General features: G+C 39.6%; 1 protein-coding gene across 5 annotated transcripts in view; it reads left to right on the top strand.

Moving 5' to 3' along the window:
• Positions 1-21,634, top strand: part of ZNF143 (zinc finger protein 143) — a 54,770-nt gene that overhangs the window by 762 nt on the left and 32,374 nt on the right. For 2 of the 5 annotated variants that reach the window (XM_033404547.2, XM_033404551.2), the window contains exons 2-7: positions 14,903-15,017; positions 15,338-15,430; positions 16,277-16,360; positions 16,893-16,976; positions 18,646-18,842; positions 19,669-19,743. In XM_033404547.2, the coding sequence (XP_033260438.1) occupies positions 14,903-15,017; positions 15,338-15,430; positions 16,277-16,360; positions 16,893-16,976; positions 18,646-18,842; positions 19,669-19,743 (648 nt within the window). Of the gene's footprint in view, positions 1-14,898; positions 15,018-15,337; positions 15,431-16,276; positions 16,361-16,892; positions 16,977-18,645; positions 18,843-19,668; positions 19,744-21,634 lie in introns of all 5 variants that reach the window. The other 3 variants (XM_033404548.2, XM_004279201.4, XM_033404550.2) reach the window with 3 other exon arrangements.

Genomic DNA, 21,634 nt, shown 5'->3' with positions numbered 1-21,634 from the left:
GAGTATACGAATGCTTTGGTTGCTTTGTAACATTTTATTGTGGAACGTAAATCAATTTTTCTTCTCTCCCCTTTTGCTTTAACATTTAAGTTTACGCATTAAGGAAGTTAACTAAAGAGTAGATAAGAATACAATTGCTAAACTGATTATTTGTTTAAGATCAGTTTAAGCCTTTGGAAGTGTCTAATCAGCTGGTATAACCTAGTGGGGATGTGAAAAATTGTAGGTTCGAAGTTGTGGTCGGCTTTGTCCCGAACCTTACTAGAAGATACTTGTGTTTTGCTGTAGTTGACAAAAATCTGTGCAGTATTTAATATATTCTCTTGCTAAGTGCTTAGTTTCAGTTCATTGTTAAGTGTTTAGTAAGAGAATAGGTAGTGAGATCATACAAAAGCTCAGGTAAGACAGGTAACTAATTTATCCAGGTGTATTTTGATTACTTTGGAAATTATTTAGTGTACAAATACTTGAGTGCCTATTTTTTCCATAGCTGTCTTTTATTTTTTAAAAATAATGGCTTTATTGATATAATTTATATACCTTTACAATTCACCCATTTAAAGTATTATAATAATTAGGTAGGTTTAATGTATTCACAGAGTTGTGCCACCATCACCAAAATTTTAAAACATGTTCATCACCCCCCAAGAAACTCTGTACCCACTTAAGTTACTCCCCATTTCCCCATAACACTCCTTCTTCCCCAACCACTAATCTACAGATTTGTCTATTACCAACATTTCATAAAAATGGAATCACACAGTATGTGGACTTCTGTGACTGGCTTCTTTCATTTAGCATGATATTTGCAAGGTTCATGCATGTTATAGCATATATGAGTAGTTCATTTCTTTTTATTGCCAAATATTTCGCTGTATGGACGTAACACCTTTTATTTATCCATTCATCTGTTGATGGACATTTAGGTTGCTTCCACTTTTTTGTCTATGATGCATAATGCTGCCATGAACAGTTACGGAACAAGTTTTTGTGTGGACATTTGTTTTTATTTCTCTTGTGTGTATATATATACCTAGGAGTAGAATTTCTTGGTCATTTGGTCATACGGTAACTCTGTGTTCAATCTTTTGAGGAACTGGCAAACTTTTCCAAAGTGGGTGTACCATTTTACATTCCTACCAGCAGTGTATGAGAGCTCCCATTCTCCATCTCCTTGCCAGCACTTGTTGTTATCAGTCTTTTTGATGGTAGCCATCCTAGTGGGTGTAAAGTGGTATCTCTTGTGATTTTTTTTTTTTTTTGCGGTACGCGGGCCTCTCACTGCTGTGGCCTCTCCCATTGCTGCTGAGCACAGGCTCCGGACGCGCAGGCTCAGTGGCCATGGCTCACAGGCCTAGCCGCTCCGCGGCATGTGGGATCCTCCCAGACCGGGGCACGAACCCGTGTCCCGTGCATCAGCAGGCGGACTCTCAACCACTGCACCACCAGGGAAGCCCTCTCTTGTGATTTTGATTTTCCAATGGCTAATTGTGCTGAGCATTTTTTCATGTGCTTATTGGCCATTTGTATATTTTCTTTTTGGAAATGTCTATTTGGGTCTTTCCCCCATTTTAAAATTGGATTGTTTATCTGTTATTGAGTTCTAAGAGTTTCTTATATAAAGGTCCTTTATCAGATATATGATTTGCAAAATGTCCATTGCCCTTTGCTGCAGGTTGAGATATTGCTGTGAAATAAGGATTCATCATATTCTTCATGGAAAGATGACCTAGCTGTTTTGGGGAATTGTGCCTCTACTATTACTTTAGCTGTTATTAAATATTTATAATGTAGGTACAGTTTATGATCATGGGAGGAGAACTTTCTGAGTCCTGATGTTCTCATCATTACTTAATTTTGAAGTTTTTATCTAGTTTTTGTTTTTGGTTTTTAATCTGAGGTTTTACCCAGTTCTGAGTCTTTTTGCTCCTGGCTTTATTTCAGGACATAGTGATTTTTTTTTTTTTTTTTTTTTTTTTGCGATATGCGGGCCTCTCACTGTTGTGGCCTCTCCCGTTGCGGAGCACAGGCTCCAGACGCGCAGGCTCAGCGGCCATGGCTCACGGGCCTAGCCGCTCTGCGGCATGTGGTATCTTCCCGGACCGGGGCACGAACCCGTGTCCCTTGCACTGGCAGGCGGACTCTCAACCACTGCGCCACCAGGGAAGCCCAGGACGTAGTGATTTTTAAAGAGTTGGGTTGCTTGAGTCGTTGCTCTTTGCTTAATTTGCATTTTAAGGGATGGCTTTTGTGAGACAGTGTTTTTTGGTTTTTAATTTATTTATTTTTGGCTGCATTGGGTCTTTGTTGCTTCGCGCGGGCTTTCTCTAGTTGCAGCAAGTGGGGGCTACTCTTCATTGTGGTGCGTAGGCTTCTCAGTTTGGTGGCTTCTCTTGTTGCAGAGCATAGGCTCTAGGCGCGTGGGCTTCAGTAGTTGTGGTTCTTGGGCTCTAGAGTGAAGGCTCAGTAGTTGCAGGGCACGGCCTTAGTTGCTCCGCAGCATGTGGGATCTTCCCAGACCAGGGCTTGAACCCGTGTCCCCTGCATTGGCAGGCGGACTCCCAACCCTGCGCCACCAGGGAAGTCCCTGAGACAGTGTTTTAAACTTTACCGTACTGTCAAAATCAAAGTGATTTTGTTTCAAAGATGGATTTAGACTGGACAGTGACAAAGGCTGTTCCCTGTGTCTGGACTGCCTTCTCTACTCTTCCTACCCCTAGGAAATGTTTACTTATCTTTCTTATGCCCATATTCACATGTAATCATCTTTGCATACCTGAGGCAGAGTTAGGTGCTCCTTACTTTATTAATGCTTCTGTTTATAGTAACTTTTTTTTTAAGTAACTAGTTTTAAAACCATGAAAATAATACATGGTAAATTTCTTTTTAACTTATGGAATGTATACGGTAGAAATTAAAATGCCCGTCCCCAGTCCACCCTCATCTCCTAGTCCCATTTCTGGGAGGTAATGCTGTAAAAAATTATGTGTGTGGATAGCAAGAGTTAAAGAAGAAAATCAGGAAACGAAAAGATTTGATTTATTAAGCTAGTGGGAATTAATCTTATTAACAAATTTTTCTTACAATATTGTATGCAATGAAAATTCTACTGTTGTACAAGACAAAATAAGATAGTTGGCAGTGTTATTGGAATGGAAGGATGAGAGACTGGAGTAAAGAAAGCAGTAAAGAAGTTATTGCAGTAGTTATTAATATGTGAGGAGTTGGAAAAGAAAGGCTTTGAAGGATAAAAATCATGGAGTTGAAGGGAATGCCCTGGTGGTCCAGTGGGTAAGACTCCACACTCTCATTGCTGAGGGTCTGGGTTCACTCCCTGGTCCGGGAACTAAGATCCCACAAGCTGGGCAGTGTAGCCAAAAAAAATTAAAAAGATGAAATGCTCTCTGTCATACCAAGTTCCCATATATATGGTTCCATTTAAAAAAAAAATCATGGAGTTGACAATTGCCCTGTTGTGAATTTAAGAATGAGGGTGGGCTTCTCTGGTGGCGCAGTGGTTGAGCGTCCGCCTGCTGATGCAGGGGACGCGGGTTCGTGCCCTGGTCCGGGAAGATCCCACATGCCACGGAGAGGGTAGGCCTGTGAGCAGTGGCCACAGGCCTGCGTGTCTGGAGCCTGTGCTCCGCAACGGGAGAGGCCACAACAGTGAGAGGCCCGCGTACTGCAAAAAAAAGAATGAGGGTTTAGTCAAGGATGACTTTTGATCATTTTAATCTGTTGTCTGGGTTTGGTGGAAATAGCCAAGTCCATATGGCAAATTGATTAGAGTGGAAAGATGAATTGGCAAACCTTAATGGTGTATATGGAATGTGTTGTGTTTAATTCAGACAGAAAACAAGATGTATTTTGATATAAAATGAATGACAGGGACTTCCCTGGTGGCACAGTGGTTAGGAATCCGCCTGCCAATGCAGGGGACATGGGTTCGAGCCCTGGTCTGGGAAAATCCCACATGCCGCGGAGCAACTAGGCCCATGTGCCAAAACTGCTGAGCTTATGCTCTAGAGCCTGTGAGCCACAACTGCTGAGCCCATGTGTCACAACTACTGAGGCTTGCACACCTAGAGCCCATGCTCCGCAACAAGAGAAGCCACCGCAATGAGAAGTACGCGCACTGCGGTGAAGAGTAGCCCCCGCTCGCCCCAACTAGAGAAAGCCTGCGTGCAGCAAAGAAGACCCAACAAAGCTAAAAATAAATAAATAAATAAAAATTAAAAAAAAAAAAAGAATGACAACGTGGTACATTCCTAGGAGACCTCCCCACCTACCTATTGGTTAGTGTCTTCCCTTTCCTCTGGCATTTGTCCTTTCAAACAGAAGTGCTGAGAGGAAAAAGAATCACTGGCAGACTTTTGGATTGGGCAGTTTGATTTGAGACCTAGGAATGTATGTAAATGTTTTTAGTTGATGGATTATAGATCTGTGTTTTTAAATGAGGAGTGCATGTTAGATTCAACTGGGGAGCTTTTTGTAAGTGGACATGCTTATTGTTGAGAAGATAATATTTAAGGAAAATATACTAGGAGATAAATGTCTGTTATTAAAAGTCAGTTATTCAGGGAATTCCCTGGTGGTGAAGTGGCTAGGACTCTGAGCTTCTACTGCAGGGGGCACGGGTTCGATCCCTGGTCAGGGAGCTAAGATCCCACATGTGGCAGCATGGCCAAAAATAAATAAATAAAATTTTTTTAAAAAGTCAATTACTTAAAATCACCTTTATTTTATCTTATTTTAAACATAAATTTATTTGTTTATTTTTGGCTGTGTTGGGTCTTTGTTGTTGCGTGCCGGCTTTCTCTAGTTGTGGTGAGCCGGGGCTGCTCTTCGTTGTAGTACGTGGGTTTCTCATTGTGGTAGCTTCTCTTGTTTCAGAGCATGGGCTCTAGGCATGCGCCCTTCAGTAGTTGTGGCACGAGGGCTCAGTAGTTGTGACACGTGGGCTTAGTTGTGGCATGTGGGCTTAGTTGCTCCGCGGTATGTGGGATCTTCCCGGACCAGGGCTCGAACCCGTGTCCCCTGCATTGGCAGGCAGATTCTTAACCACTGTGCCACCAGGGAAGTCCCTAAAATCACCTTTAGAAATTATTTTTTGTCTTCCTTTTTAGGGGAAAAAGACTTTCAGAAGGAAAAGGAGATTTTTTTTTTTTACCTTTTTCAAATTGAAGTATAGTTGATTTACATTATTATTCTTTTAAGGTGTACAACATAGTGATTCATTATTTTTATGGATTGAAATTTTTTTTTTAGTTTTTATTCTTTTATGGAGAAACCTTGAAAACATTATGTATAAGTGAAAGAAGGCAGTCACAAAAGACCACATACTATGATTCCATTTACATGAAGTGTCCAGAATAAGCAAATCTATAGAAATAGAAAGTAGATTAGTGGTTGCCTAGGGCTTTGGAAAGGGGGAGGTAGGGTTTTCTTTTGAAGGGTGATAAAAATATTGTGAATTCAGGTTGTGGTGATGTTTGTACAACTCTGAATATACTAAAGTCATTGAATTGTACACCTTAAATGGGTACATTTTATGATATGTGAATTACATCTCAGTAAAGATATTTTCAAAAAGGAAAAGCATGAACAAGAGGAAAGTTCCTCTTGAATAACACATCTCTGAAACTTTCTTTTTTGTCTTCTTTCTCCTCTGGCAATACCCTTTTACAGTAGTAGGAGAAAATAGTGAATAAGACAAGAGATAGAGCTGTACAGTCTCTTCTCATTTAGCTTTAAACTACTGATAAGCATTAATAGCAAACATATATATAATACCATGTGCTGTTACAAGTGCTTTGTATTTAACACAGATACCTCACAATACCCTCTGTGAAGTACCCTCCTTTTACAGATAGGGAAACTGTGGCACAGCATGGTTAAGTAACTTGCCCAAGGTCACATAGATAATATGTGGTAAAATGAGATTTTGAAGCAGGCTGTTTTGCTCTAGAGTCCTTATTCTTAAGTATAGTGTTATACTACCGCTCATAAGCATTCCTTCCTAAGTATAACCCATACTTTCCAATCTATCTATAGGGGAATCCTCCTTAGATATGTTTTAGTAGCTGGTTACTGTAAATATACTGCTTCCAGTCTGGAGAAAAACAGGTAATTACTTTGCTAAGTGTTATTATAAGAGTATGGACAGAGTATCTTGGGAAATACATCTAAAGCATTCTGACCCAATTTGGGGAGTTCAGATAAAACTTTCTGGTGGAATCTGAAGAATTTAGCCAAGTAAAGAGAGGAGGAAGAGTATTCTAGAGGGTATGAATAGCAGTGTTCAGAGCCGAGATGCAGGAGACACCTTGGGCTGTTCTGGGAGTGGCAAATAATCCAGCAGCTCATGTATAAGTTGTTGAGCCAGATGATTAGAAGGTTGACTTTGCCACTTATGTTGTGAAGTTAAGGACATCATTTAACCTTTGTGGGCTTCACTTTCTTGGTCTGCAAAATTGTGATAAAATGGTACTTAATTCATAGGATTGCTAGAAGGATTAAATGAATTAGTAGTAATGCCTGGCGTATAGTATTTTGGAAGAGTTAGTTATCATTATAATCATTTTTATTTATTAGTATTATTAACATTTTAATTAATATTATTATTAAATGATACCAGTATCATTAACTACTAGAATTTTAAACAGTATTGCTGGAGTGTAGAATGTGAGGTTGTGCTAGAACAAGACTGGAAGATAGAGTGACCAACTTGTCTTGATTTGCCCAAGACTATCCCAGTTTTAAAAGATAGTGTCCCCCACCACCAAAAAAAAAAAAAAAAAAAAAGAACTGAGAGTCCCATGAGCCAGGAAGCTTCTCAGTCTTGGGCAACGCAGGATGATTGTTCGTCTTATTGGAGAAGTTAGTAGAATCCAGATCATGATATTTGGACTATATGGGGAAATGGGAAAGTTTTGAAGGTTTTGAGACAGAGAAATGCTCTGATTGGATTTGAAAGCACTTGGACTGATTAGATTGGAGGAGGGTAGGAGTGGATTTTAGGAGGCCGATGTAGTAACCCAAGCAGTGATGGTACCCTGAATTAAGACAACCTAATAAGAGAAGCAAGTGGATTTGACAGATATTTAGGAGGTAGAGTGATAGTTCTTAGTGATCGGTTGGAGAATAAGGGGGATTTGACTACTGGGTAGGTGACTGCGTTTATCACTGAGGGAGAAAATACTAAAGTAGAATTTTGTGGCGAACTGTTTTGAGATGGAGGTGACTGTGGACCATGAAGGTCACCAAGGCCAGTAAGCAGCTAGATATATAGATCAGGAGCCCTTAAGAGAAAGGACTAGAGAAATTTTAAAGAGCTTATAAATTCCAGAGATCTTTGAAGCCAATGGAATGGATATGATATTCCAAGAGGAAAAGTGCATAAAATGAAAAAACAAACTAGGATGGAAACTTGTGGGTTCTCAGTATTTAGGAACCCATAGGAGAAACGGAAAAGGATTAGCTAGGAAGTTGGAAAAAACCAGGAGCGTGTGGAAGTCACAGAAGCCAAGGTAAGAGAATGTTCTAAGAAGGAGATAAAGGTCAATGATATCAAACCCAATATAAGACAGAAAAGTATCCATCACATTTTTTTTTTTTCTTTAGCTGCGTTGGGTCTTCGTTGCTGTGCGAGGTCTTTCTGTAGTTGTGGCGAGCGGGGGCTACTCTTCATTGCGGTGAGCGGGCTTCTCATTGCAGTGGCTTCTCTTGTTGCGGAGCACCGGCTCTTGGTGCGCGGGCTTCACTAGTTGCAGCAGGTGGGCTCAGTAGTTGCAGCACGCGGGCCCTAGAGTGTGTGTGCTTCAATATTTGTAGTGCGAAGGCTCTAGGATGAACAGGTTTCAGTAGTTGTGGCGCTCTGCGGCATGTGGGATCTTCCCAGACCAGGGCTCGATCCCACGTCCCCTGCATTGGCAGGCGGATTCTCAACCGCTGCACCACCAGGGAAGCCCCTATCACAGCTTTTTAATCTGTTTTATGATGGACATTTGAGTTCATTCCAATTTGGAACTATTATGGATAAAGTTGCTATGGACATTCTTGTGTAAGTCTTTTTGTGGATGAATATTTTCATCTCTCATTCATAGGAATGGCCATTGAACTTCATGTTAAAGCGGAGATTAGTGACCAGCCAAAGCAGTTTCAATACTTAGGGACAGAAACCAGATGGATAGCAGTGGGAAATCAGGAAATAGTCTTAGTAACAACTGTTAGAGAAATCTAGCTGTGATAAGGAGGAGAGAGAGACTAGTAGCTGAGTCAGAGGCAAGATTTTGTTTTATCGATTTTGTTTTTGTTTTTTAAAATATTTATTATTTTTATTTGGCTGCACCGGGTCTTAGTTGCCATGTGAGGGATCTTCATTGCGGCATGCAGGATCTTTTAGTTGCAGCACACGGGCTCTTAGTTGCAACATGAGGGATCTAGTTCCCTGACCCCTTGCATCGGGAGCATGGAGTCTTAACCACTGGACCACCAGGGAAGTCCCTGTTTTTGTGTTTTTTTAAGTTATTGATGGGAAGGAACTGGGAGAGAGAGGGAAATTTTTTACAGGAGAGATCCCTGAGATCCCTAAGGAGGAAAGACAGATGAAATGCAGAGTACAGGTTGGAAGGATTAGTCTTACCTTGTAGGAAGGTAATATTGTAGGAGAGAAGGAAGAAATGTGTGGAAATGCAGTGAAGTGAGGTTTGTTGGCAGAGAATTCCTCTGCTGACTTCTATATTTTCCGTGAAGTTGGGAGCTGATTAATTTGCTGAAAATGAAGTGGTGAAGGAGACAGGGTGGGAGGATAGCAGGAGAGGGAGTGGGGGTAGAAGGTTTGAGGTAAATGGAAAATATTTTAAATAGTCATCATGAAGAAATAAAGACATGTAAGTTTGCTGGACTGCTTTGGGGGTTCAGAAGAGGTTGGAAGAGCCCAAGAACTTTTATGGCCCTTCAGGACTATTCCATCAAATAAGTTATTAGATCTGAAAAATGCTTCGTAAATATGACCTGTACAAACAGTTTTTTCTGACTAGAGGTATATGTTTTAACTATCCATGTTTAGTGTCCTATTCAATATACTTTTTTGGACAAAGGATCTATTTTGTGATAGTGTTGTGTTTCAGGAGTGCCCTCTCTTATTTTCATAATTGTCTCACAATGCTTTGCTTCCCTTACCTATGACAAGATGAGCAATTTGGGTAATAAAATATTAACATACACAGTGTTTATCTTGAGGGAAATAAAGTACAATCTAGCATCATAGGTTTTTTTTTTTGTGGCATCATAGTTTTGAAACGACTTTATGCTTTTTTTAACAGAACAATGTCAGAAGTTGAGTTTGAATATATCAGAACCTTTCTCTTCCTCCTGATGCTTCCTCAGACTCCCTAGTCTCAGTGAAAGCAAGCCAGGGCATGCTTAGCAAACTGAGCTATGCAGGTGTGCCCTTATCAAGCCCTGTTTTTTTTTTTTTTTTTTTTTTTTTACAGTATGTGAGCCTCTCACCGTTGTGGCCTCTCCTGCGCGGAGCACAGGCTGCGGATGTGCAGGCTCAGCGTGGCTCACGGGCCCAGCCGCTCCGCGGCATGTGGGATCTTCCCGGACTGGGGCAGGAACCCGTGTCCCCTGCATTGGCAGGCGGACTCTCAACCGCCGCGCCACCAGGGAAGCCCTCAAGCTCTGTTTTTAATGCTACACTGTTGAGGTTTGAGAGAGATTTGTTTTGGTACTTTTTCACATCAGTGGTTCAGTTAAGAACAAACCATCACCAAAATTGACGTTCCTGATGACTAGACCTAGGTGTCCATTTCTCAATTCTTGTCTCTTCTCACCTCTTTTTCTCACAGGTATTTTAGTTTCAGGTCTCCTAGGCCTCATCTCAAGTACCTGCCAGTCAGTTTCAAATATTCTATTTCTGAATGGTCCTGGAACTTGGCAAAAAGTTTGAAAGCCTTCAATTTCCAACATTTCACCCATCTGATAGAATATTCTACTTCTTTAAAATAGGTAGTATAAACTCTATCCCTCAGTTTTACCCCTTAGCATTCTGTAGAGCCTATGAAAACTCTACATCATTCACCAGCACATTCTAACTACTCTGTACTTAACTGAATTACATTTCATCAGTGGAACATGCTTATTCCCTGGGTGTATTTAAATAAAATTGAAGGGATTTAAAGATAGTTTTCCACAAATGTTAATCAAAGCAGTGTTACTGGATCAGCATACTGCAAAGGTACAGGATAGCCTGCTATTTTTTTTTTTTTTTTTTTTTGCGGTATGCGGGCCTCTCACTGATGTGGCCTCTCCCGTTGCGGAGCACAGGCTCCGGACGCGCAGTCTCAGCGGCCATGGCTCACGGGCCTAGGCGCTCCGCGGCATGTGGGATCTTCCCGGACCTGGGCACGAATCCATGTCCCCTGCATCGGCAGGCGGACTCTCAACCACTGCGCCACCAGGGAAGCCCCTAGCCTGCTATTTTTATGTTGCTGTACTAAGGAACTTCCTCATTCCAGGTTAGGAGATGTCATAAAATGCAGCACAAATGACCATGCTTAAATGGAGAAGCACTTTGTATAGTAGTAAATTTATGAGTAAAATTTGGAATTGAGACCAGGTAATAGAATGGCATAGCTTCTCTGTTAAGTGTTGAGGTGAAACCAGCCTGAGGTTAGGATCTGAGCTTGACAATTTCTGAAGGCCTGGCTTCTGTGGCTTCATGCAAAAAGACCTCTAAGATTTGTTAATCTAGATTTCTTTTTGTATCATTTCTTACCACAATAAAGGTTACTTGTAGTTGGAGTTCTTTATACCTGGACCATTAGATTTATATTTTCATAATAATTTGTGGTAATAATTGTATCTAACAAATTAGACCAAACTTGAAATATCTAAGGGCTTCACATTTTAAAATATTCGTCTGATGTAGATTCATACCACTGAGGAAACACTGATTCTTTCTTTTTTTTTTTTTTTTTTTTTTTTTTTTTGCGGTACGTGGGCCTCCCACCGCTGCGGCCTCCCCCGTCGCGGAGCACAGGCTCCGGACGCGCAGGCCCAGCGGCCATGGCCCACGGGCCCAGCCGCTCTGCGGCATGTGGGATCCTCCCGGACCGGGGCACGAACCCGCGTCCCCTGCATCGGCAGGCGGACTCTCAACCACTGCGCCACCAGGGAAGCCCTGATTCTTTCTTTTAAGGGATGAAGTCAGCTAGTATTTAGTTACTAATTTTAACCATCAATTTTCAGACATTTTTTTCTTCCTGCCAATAATTTTGGATATTTTTCACTTTTAAAATTATGAAATCTATCAAATATAAGGAGGAGTACCTGTATAAGTAATTGAATAAAAGCTTATGTATCCACTTGGTTTTTAACAGATCCTAACATTTTTCCATATGTGTTCAGACCTTTTTCTAAGAATTATGGTTAAAAACCCACAACATAAAATTTACAGTCGTAACCATTTTCAAGTGTAGGGTACAGTAGTGTTAACTATATGGACATTGTTGTGTGATAGATCTCTAGAACTTTTTCATCTTGCAAAACTGAAACTATACTCATCAAACAACTCCCCTAGTACTTGTAACTACCATTCTACTTTCTAATTCTAAGAGTTTGACTACTTTAGATAGCTCATATAAGTGGAATCATGCAGTATTTGTCTTTTTTTGACTGGCTTATTTCACTTAGAATAATGTCCTCAGAGTTCATCCATGTTGTAACATATGACAGTATTTCCTTCTTTTTTAAGACTAATATTCCATTGTGTATATATAAATTGCATTTTCTTTATCCATTCATCCGTTGATGGACATTTAGGTTGCTTCCACCTCTTGGCTATTGTGAATAATGCTGCGGTGAAGAGGTGTGCAAATCTCTCTTTGAGATTCTGTTTTTAATCCTTTTGGATATGTACCCAGAAGTGGAATTGCTAGATCATATGGTAATTCTATTTGTAATTTTTTGAGGAATCTCCATACTGTTTTTGTTTTATTTTTATTTATTTATTTGGCCGTGCCACGCAGCTTGCAGGATCTTAGTTCCCGGACCAGGGATCAAACCTGGGCCCCCTGCAGTAGAAGTGCAGAGTCTTAACCACTTAGCCAGGGAAGTCCCAATAGTGGGCATTCTAACAGGTGTGAGGTGATATCTCATTATGGTTTTGATTTGCATTTCCTTGACAGTTAGTTATATTGAGCATATTTTCATATGTTTGTTTGGCATTTGTTTATCTTCCTTGGAGAAATTTCTATTCAAGTCCTTTGTCCAATTTTTAATTGGGTTATTAGTTTTTTGATGTTGTGTTGTAGAATTTCTTTATATATTCTGGATATAACATTTGCTAAATTTCGTAAGTGTGTTTTTTTCTCTTATGCTAATATCCATCATCATCTTCCAGAAAGGCAGGAACTTTATTTATTACACAGATGTCTTCATTTGAGATTCCTGTTGTGCCCCCATGACAGCCTCCTCTGTGTCTGATTTTGGCCCATGATTCATTATTAAAGCACAGGAAGCTGACCACCTTTTGCAAGGTGGCCCTTTCTAAAGGTGTCATGTGTATCTTACATACTTATTTTCACACAACCTGAAAATGTTGGTGCCAGAAATAATCAAAACATGATGGTGGATATGGTATGAGCAACTATAGAGTGTTTGATCTCTAGCTTATTTATTTCATCTATTCATTATCATATTTTCCCTAGTTGATCATTTTCTAACAAAGGGCATTAATTGTATCACAGAGCCTTTTTGAGAATAAGATGGGCTGTGTACCTGCCATCACTTATTATCTCTGGTAATTGTAGTGCCCATATGATCTCTTCTGATTCCTTCACCACCCCATGTATTTGCCAGCAGTTTGTGTCCAGGAATCAGCTGTCTCTTCAAGATGTTTCAGTTAGTGTAGATTTTTTTTCCCTTAGGATAGATACTATAGGTCCTGAAGCCTTCCTAAAGAAAGTTAACACTTGACCAGCTTTCAGACAAGAAATAACTTTTATTTATTGCAGATATATCAGTTACCTGTTGATGTAGTTATTTGGAGATTTATAGATAATTCAATGAAAAGGACAAATGCTTGAATTATGGTCAAACCATAGGCATTTCTTAACATCATGACCCAAATTAACTTGTAATCTGCCTTTTTCAAAATTCGTCTTCTAGACGAATGCTGTAAAAATTATAGAGTGCTTTCTACATTTTTATAGGTGTTTTCCCTTCCATTTCCTTGTCTTATTTCTGTTATATAGTGGCAGTACTTGTTCTGAAAATTAGCCTGTCCCAATCCTGTACTCATCAGGGGGCTTAACAGCAGAGTACCAGTTTTACTTTGAGGCTTCTCTGTTAGCCCTTAGATGTAGCAAGGAAGTATTGAAGTTTCAGTCTGCTTTATGAACAGTTATAGATTAGAAATATTTCAGGAATCCCTGAAAAGTCAGCCCGTGATTGACTTTTATCACAGCACTGATACCTTTCAGAGTCTAAACCATAGTCCCTGGCTTTAATCCAAAGAGGGTGTAGTTTATAGTGTTTATAAAACAAAAATCTTCAAGTAGTCCTAACATAAATATAATTGCAAATTATTACTACTATCTGCATATTGCTCTTTTAAATATTGACACTGAAATCAGATCTTTAGACCTGGAAAGGTCCTCAAGAGATGCTCTGGTATCCAGTTCCCTGGCTCAAGGCAGCTAAATTATCCCAACTCATGTTTGAGACAACTCAAGGCCTACAGAGGTAATGGGACCCGGAGATAGGAAAAGGGAGGAAGGGGGTTGTGGTGATGATTGGTAAAAGAGCCATTCATCCATTTATTCTGCACCAATTGTGTGTCTGTTGTGTGCCAAGTACTTTTTAGGCACTTTAGTCAGCAATGAGCAAACATAAAAACACCTGTCCATTCTATTTGAGGGAGAAATAGATAAGAAAAAAACCAAATAAGTAAATACATGTAATATGTCAATTTATTAGTACTATGCCGAAATATAAAGGAGGCAAGAGGGCTGGAGTATATCATCATTGTGGGGTTAGAGGTACAGTTTGCAATGAGGTGAATAAGGAAGCTCTCGTTGAGGTGCCATTGAACAAAGACTGGAAGAAGATGAGGGAGTAATAATGAAGATACCAGGAAGAATGTTTCAAGCAGAAGGAACATCAAATGTAAAGGTCCTGAGGCAGCAGAACATCCAGTATGTTTGAGGGAAAGCAAGGGCACCAGTGTGGCTGAAATGGAACGAATGAGACGGAGAGTAGTAGAAATGGGGACAAGATCATTGGCCTCATAGGCTAGTGTAAGGACTTTTGGCTTTACTCTGATGAGAAATCATCAAAGGGTTTTGAGCAGAAGAGAGATGTGATCTAACTTTTTCATTCAAAAGGACAACCTGACTGTTGTGTTGAGAGGAGATGAGGGAAGTCACAGTAGAAGCAAGGAGACCAGTTAGGATGCTATTGCAGTAACATCTCAGGGTGAGAGATGGTAGTGGCTTGGATCAGGGAGGTAATGGCGAAGCTTGTGAGAAGTGGCCAGGTTCAGCATAGATTTCTGAAGATTGAGTCAACAGGATGAACTCAATCCATTCATGGATTCTAAGTGGGAATCTTCAACCATGTTAAACCCAAAGAACACTAATTATGGGAATTTTAGACATGGTACAGAACTGATGGGCAAGACTTGGGTGTGCTCAATAGTTTACTGATGAATTATTAAAAGCATGCTCTGGACTTTGGGCAAATACTTTTACCCTGCATATTAAGTGAAATTTCAGCTTATTTCAAACACTGTTCACTTCCGTAGCAATTTTTTATGGTTCATAAATATTGTTTGTAGATTTTATTTCATATACATCGTTCTTTGTTCTCAATGCCTATGTTTTTTTCAAGGTAGAAAATGTTGTTAGCCCAGATAAATCGAGATTCTCAGGGAATGACAGAGTTTCCTGGAGGAGGAATGGAGGCTCAGCATGTTACCTTGTGCCTGACAGAGGCAGTAACTGTGGCAGGTGAGCAATCTTATTTGAAGGGATCATGTGGGTTTGGAAATATTTATCTTAAGGGAAAATGAAAACACAATACTGTTTACTTTGTTCCTCCTCCTTTAGCTAAAGGCAACACAAAGCTAAGCCTTTTTATGAGCATTTTTACCCTGGTATGGATGCTGGTATAGTAGGGTGTAGAAATATTTTTTGTAAATGCTATAAGAAATCCCATTTGAGTCTAAGTTAAGCAATCTGCCTTTTGACTAATTTTTATTTTTTAAAAAATTAAACAGCACACACATATGATAGTTACCTAAAGAAAATAACTTTTTTTTTTATAATAGATGGTGACAATTTAGAAAATATGGAAGGTGTAAGCCTGCAAGCAGTAACACTTGCAGATGGTTCTACTGCTTATATACAACACAATTCTAAAGGTATGTGCCTCATATACAGCCCGTTGGTTATTACCAGCAATTCATAACCTCAGAGTTGGAACACCTAGCAGTTATACCACTTTCCAATCCCTCCTACAGACACTGTACTACATATGGTAGTAATTTCAGTTTAACTTAAATTTTGTTTTGATAATTTGAGGACACGTTTTGAGATATTTGGAAGATACTCTGGGGTATCAGAATTAGTGAGGAAGAGGGGAGGGGGTAGTGTCCCTGACCTATTTTTAGTAAGACCTTTCTCACTTTTTCCCTTTAAATTATTATTTAATGTTTTTACAAAATATGCATAAAAGTAGACATTTGGTTTTGCTTTTATAACATTGTTTCTAAATCAGTGTTTACTTTGCTCCAAGAAATAGCCTAGTTCTCAAATTCCTTGTTTTTTTGGAAAGCTACTGAGCATATGTATACATAGTCAAGGGACTTGTAGCCCCCAGGGATGAGAATGACAGCTGGCCTCATGTGTACTGATACATCTTTCTATCTTCCCAGTTTCAGCTTCGCTGGGGTCAGGGTCACGATTCCTAAGTGGCTCTGAAAGGTATATAGAGGTTTGACTCATGTAGCTTGCTCAGATGAGCCACTCTTCCTCTTGAACTTGTCTAATTGAAAATCGGAGGGGAGAAAGGATGGCTGAGGGAGGATTTTCTGCTTTCTGTAGGATCACTGGATGTGTTATTGAATTGCCTCAGAACATTGAGGGAAGAATCAAGATGAACATGATCTTAAGTAGTGTATGTTTTTATAGTTGATATCATTTTGAAATTGTATAAAGTTTAAAATTTTTGCTTGTGCTAATTTATTGGCTTAAATTGTTTGTTCTAGATGGGAAACTCATAGATGGTCAGGTCATTCAGTTGGAGGATGGTTCTGCTGCCTATGTTCAACATGTACCCATACCTAAAAGTAGTAAGTATTTGATATTTACTTACCCTTCTGATTCTCATACTTCAGTATTTGCTGCCTCCAACTGCCTCTTACTACTTAAACTTAGTCCTGATCTCTAGGTCTCCTTCTGAAAGGGGAGATAGGTAGATGTCAAAGAGAGGATCTAAAGACCATTTTAACTTAATTGAGATTTTCTCTCGAAGTTAATGGAAAAGAAATTGCTAGACTTTACTCTGGAGATAAATGGGCAACAGTTCTAAGTGAATATTTCTATTATTTGAGATAAATCCTACACGCCTTCTCATTTTCTTTTTTTTCCTTCTTTCAATTCTCCTATCCCCTGGTAAATATTCCTAAAACAGGTATTCAAATATCTTTTTACCTTTAAACACTTATTCAGAGCAGCTTTACTGAAATTATTTAAATGTTGAAGGATCCATAAAGGAAGTGTAGGTTTGTATGATGTGTTTAATGGTTTATTGACTCTGTTGTTGTTGAGTTATCAGAATATGCTTGGAAGATATGGGATCTAAATGTAAACATTGTTCTTGAGCAGGGGACAGTTTGCGTTTAGAGGATGGGCAAGCAGTGCAGTTAGAAGATGGAACTACAGCATTTATTCACCATACCTCCAAAGGTAAATTAGCTTTGAACATTTGAATAAAATAAGGGGGAGGTAGGGTGTGGGAAAAATAAGACCTGCCTTTAGTTGCAGAAATGCTGTTGTCATGTAAAAGAAGGATTATGCTTGTTCTCTCAAATATAAGATGGTAGATTTTGGCACAGTCTAAGGGGAAACTTTCTAATAATTTGAGTTGTCCAGTAACAGGTTGAAATAGCAAATCCCTGGTCTCTGAAAGACTTCAACTAGAGGCTGCCTTTAAAATATGAAATTAAACACTTGAAAGTTAAATTGTTGATTTTTTTCTTCCTTTTAAATATAATGTCTTTAGCAAGGTCCTTTGCCCCTTGTGTTGGTCTTTAAAACTAAATAAAAATTTTAAAACTATCTGAAGCAAATATGGCAAAATGTTCATGTTTATTACCTTTGTGTAGGGAGGACCAGGGGTTTGAGGTGGAATGCATAGGAGCAATGAGCACAGCTCTGTAGCCAGACTATCTGGGTTCAAATCTGGGTCTGCTGTCTTTTAGCTGTGTGCCCCCGAGCAAATTATTTAACCTTTTTGTGCTTCAATTTCATCACCTGAAATGAGGATTATGATAAGTATCCACATCATAGGGTAGTTGTGAAGACAAAATGTACAAACATGTAGAGCACTTGGAACAATATTTGTCACATAGTAAATGCTCAATAAATATTAGCTATTGTTATTACTTTATAAAATACTTTATTATAGAATGACTGTAAATGTTTTAAAAGACTATATTTAGTTGTGAAACCAAAGGAAGAAATTTTTTAAAATATAGAATATTTGAATTTGTAAATAAATTTATTTAAAGTTGAGAAAAGTAAACTCTGAAAATTTTTTTTCCTTAGCAGTGGGAGTTGATCACAGGTTCACTGTAATTGGCTAGATTTATTATTTCACAATGCTGTATGTTTCTTAGTATGGTTATTTAGAAGGGGGAAAAAACCATGGAGTCATACTGACATGAGTTCAGATCCTGGTTTCTCTGCATACTGATTTCTTTTTTTTTTAGTACTCCTTTTTTATTTAAATAAATTTATTGATTGATTGATTGCTGCATTGGGTCTTCGTTGCTGCATGTGGGCTTTCTCTAGTTTTGGAGAGCGGGAGTACTCTTCATTGCAGTGCACGGGCTTCTCATTGCGGTGTCTTCTCTTGTTGCGGAGCACGGGCTCTAGGCGCGCAGGCTTCAGTAGTTGTGGCACACGGGCCTCAGTAGTTGTGGCTCACGGGCTCTAGAGCGCAGGCTTAGTAGTTGTGGCGCACAGGCTTAGTTGCTCTGTGGCATGTAGGATCTTCTCGGACCAGGGCTCAAACCCATGTCCCCTGCATTTGCAGGCGGATTCTTAACCACTGCGCCACCAGGGAAGCCCTGCATACTGATTTTTGACTGTTAATTGTTAGTTTTTTTAATTTCCTGGGTCCTAAGGAAAGTGACTTTACTTCCTCAAGCCTCAGTTTCCCATTCGTACAATAAGGTGTAAATATACCTGCCTCACAGAATCATTGTGAGGATTGAATGAAATAACATACGTAAAGCACATGGGCCCTGCTCATAGTAAATATTCGATAAAAGTTCATTCCCTTCTTCCTTTAAATATGTAACTGTTTATCAGACTACCTTTAATTTAATGCCGTTCTCTTCTACTCCCTCAGATAGTTATGACCAGAGTGCATTACAGGCAGTTCAGCTGGAAGACGGCACCACAGCTTACATCCACCATGCAGTGCAAGTCCCACAGTCTGACACCATCTTGGCAATTCAGGCTGATGGGACAGTGGCAGGTCTACACACTGGGGATGCCACAATCGATCCCGACACCATCAGTGCTTTGGAACAGTATGCAGCAAAGGTACAGCATTTTACAATGTGAAGAACATCCCAGATACAGCTTCTTTATCTTTCACTAAAAGAAAAGAAAGCAAAAAAAAAAAATAAGAAACTAGGAATTCAGAGTCAAAATCAGACAGCATCAAGGAGAAGATCAGCATTTATCTTAAAAGAAGTGAAGGGTAGAAAGAAACATTTGAAGACAAAAAAAGGAATGGAGTAAAAGCTTATAGAAGAGAAATGGGTGGCAGGTAATTCACACAAAGATATACTCAAGTATGAGTGCCATAAAAGAAGCAATGAGGTATAGATGGAACTGCTTATGAATTATAAAGTAGAAACTAGAGTTTGGAAAGGTGAAGGAAAATCTCAATTAAGTTTTTTTTTTTTTTTTTGCGGTACTCGGGCCTCTCACTGTTGTGGCCTCTCCTGCTGCGGAGCACGGGCTCCGGACGCGTAGGCTCAGCGGCCATGGCTCACGGGCCCAGCCGCTCCGCGGAATGTGGGATCTTCCCGGACCGGGGCACGAACCCGTGTCCCCTGCATCGGCAGGCAGACTCTCAACCACTGCGCCACCGGAGAAGCCCCTCAAATTGGCAGGTGGACTCTCAACCACTGCACCACCGGAGAAGCCCCTCAATTAAGTTTTACATCAAAAGGGCTGTGTTTTTTTCCCTGCATTGAAATTATATCATTTATATAATTTAAAAGGTTTTTCCCCCATTTTTTATAATGGAAATTTTCAAACACACACAGAAATAAATGATAATGTACCCATGTACTTATCTCCCAGCCTAAACAGTTATCAATATGTGAAAATTTTTTTAAGCTTTATTTTATTCCTGTAGGTGTCCATTGATGGAAGTGAAAGCGTAACAGGTTCAGGAATGATTGGAGAAAATGAGCAAGAGAAAAAAATGCAGGTATGTAAGGCTACTTTTTTATATCAGAATCTCTTTCTCTTAGCATTTCTGAGCCCTTCTAGGGATGAAAGCAAGAACTCACTACCTCCCTAGGAATATCTTACCAATTCAGAAAAACAGTGTATGCATTAGGCAGCAGCTTTCTCAGATTACCTCCTCAGGTCTCAGAATTCATTATATGGATGAAAGTGGCACTAAAGAAATAGAAATATCACAGAAATCCAGATGAAGCTTGTGTTCTGGAGTCCAAAACAGTTTTGGAGACCAGGCGGTCTTCTGTCTGCCCCACCCTCGGCAGCTTGTGGATCCTTTTTCTGGGCCTTCACCCTTACTGTGACTGACTAACCCTTGCTACTTTGTTTTTTATATGTTTTTGTTTCTTCTGTTTACAACTGATTCCCTCCATACTTTCCTTTTCAACTCCTGGAGAGAAGGTCCAGTCTAGCTAATTGTCATTGTTCCTTCTGGGCAAAGCTGTTTTTACTGCTTCTGCCAGACTCCTTCCTGGGCTGCAGATGGCCACTGGTTGGCTGCCCTTGATTCAGATGCTCACCTTGGGTCCAGTCCTTGGCTATCCCTTACCCAAATAACAGCCTAGAGCTGCAGAGCCTCGCCAAGGTTTGTAGTTAAGTACAGAGTAGTCACAGATGCATTCTGGGAGATCTACAAGGCAAATTTCAAGACTCTGTTATGAATTATGTGTTTTTGTGTTTGTTTGAGGGGTTGGTGTTTGCGTGGGTGGATGTTCTTGGAGCTTATATAATCACTGTAGTATATTACTGCTTTAATGCTGCTACTTTTTTTCTCAGCAATTATCTCTAGTATTTGGCTGACTGCTCCCTCCTAGTTTTTTGCACTCTTCCAAGTGTTTTATCATATTTAACTCCTAAAGTTATTGCTTCAGGCAACACTTTTTAACTTGAGCATTAGCATCACTACTTAATGCCATTGAGTAGTACTGTTGGGGGTTATCAAGAAGATTTTATATTTATAATAATAATAAATAATAAAAGAGGGCTTCCCTGGTGGCACAGTGGTTGAGAGTCCGCCTGCTGATGCAGGGGAGGCGGGTTCGTGCCCCGGTCGGGGAAGATCCCACATGCCGCGGAGCGCCTAGGCCCATAAGCCATGGCCACTGAGCCTGCGTGTCCGTAGCCTGTGCTCCACAACGGGAGAGGCCACAACAGTGAGAGGCCCGTGTACTGCAAAAGATAAATAAATAAATAAATAAAATAATAATAAAAGAAATCACTGGTAAAAATTTGATGCTTTTAACATTACTGGATAGCCAGTATTTCTATTTATCACTGAAGTGATGCCATGAAGTAGCAGTAATATAAACACAGTTTGTAAATCATTAAGCCCACCAGCTTTGAAACTACATGATTCTTGGCAAAATTTTCAAGTCTTTGAATTCATAAAATGAGACTTTAATATTTTTTATACTGCAGTATGTCAAATCTATCAAAGTCAAACTCTACTAAAATGCAAACACAGTGTAAATATATACAAGAGATGTAGGTCAATGCCTTGGAGTGGCCCAATAGGGTTCTGTCTCTTATTAGTGACTAACAATTAAGTTTTTAAATAATAGAATATTTTTAAAGAAAGACAGTTGTAACTACACTTGTAATAAACTAGAATAGGTCTTACAAAAAATGAGTGAATTTACCATTGGTCCGTATAACATTATACTATTAGCATAAAATTCTATTACGATCAATAATTAATTTCTGAACCCAGAAACATACTAGGAATTCAGAACTGCTGAAACAGAATGTCGTAAAAAGCACGCTTACTCTTTATCTGCAGATATATAACCATTTGGTGTTTGTGCCAATAGACAAAGAAAATGAAGAAAGTTGAATAGGATTTTTGTTCTGACTGTAGC

This window comes from Orcinus orca, chromosome 8 (genome assembly GCF_937001465.1).
Source record: "Orcinus orca chromosome 8, mOrcOrc1.1, whole genome shotgun sequence".
NCBI classification, from domain to species: Eukaryota; Metazoa; Chordata; class Mammalia; order Artiodactyla; family Delphinidae; genus Orcinus; species Orcinus orca.
This window is presented reverse-complemented; position numbering and strand designations above follow the sequence as displayed.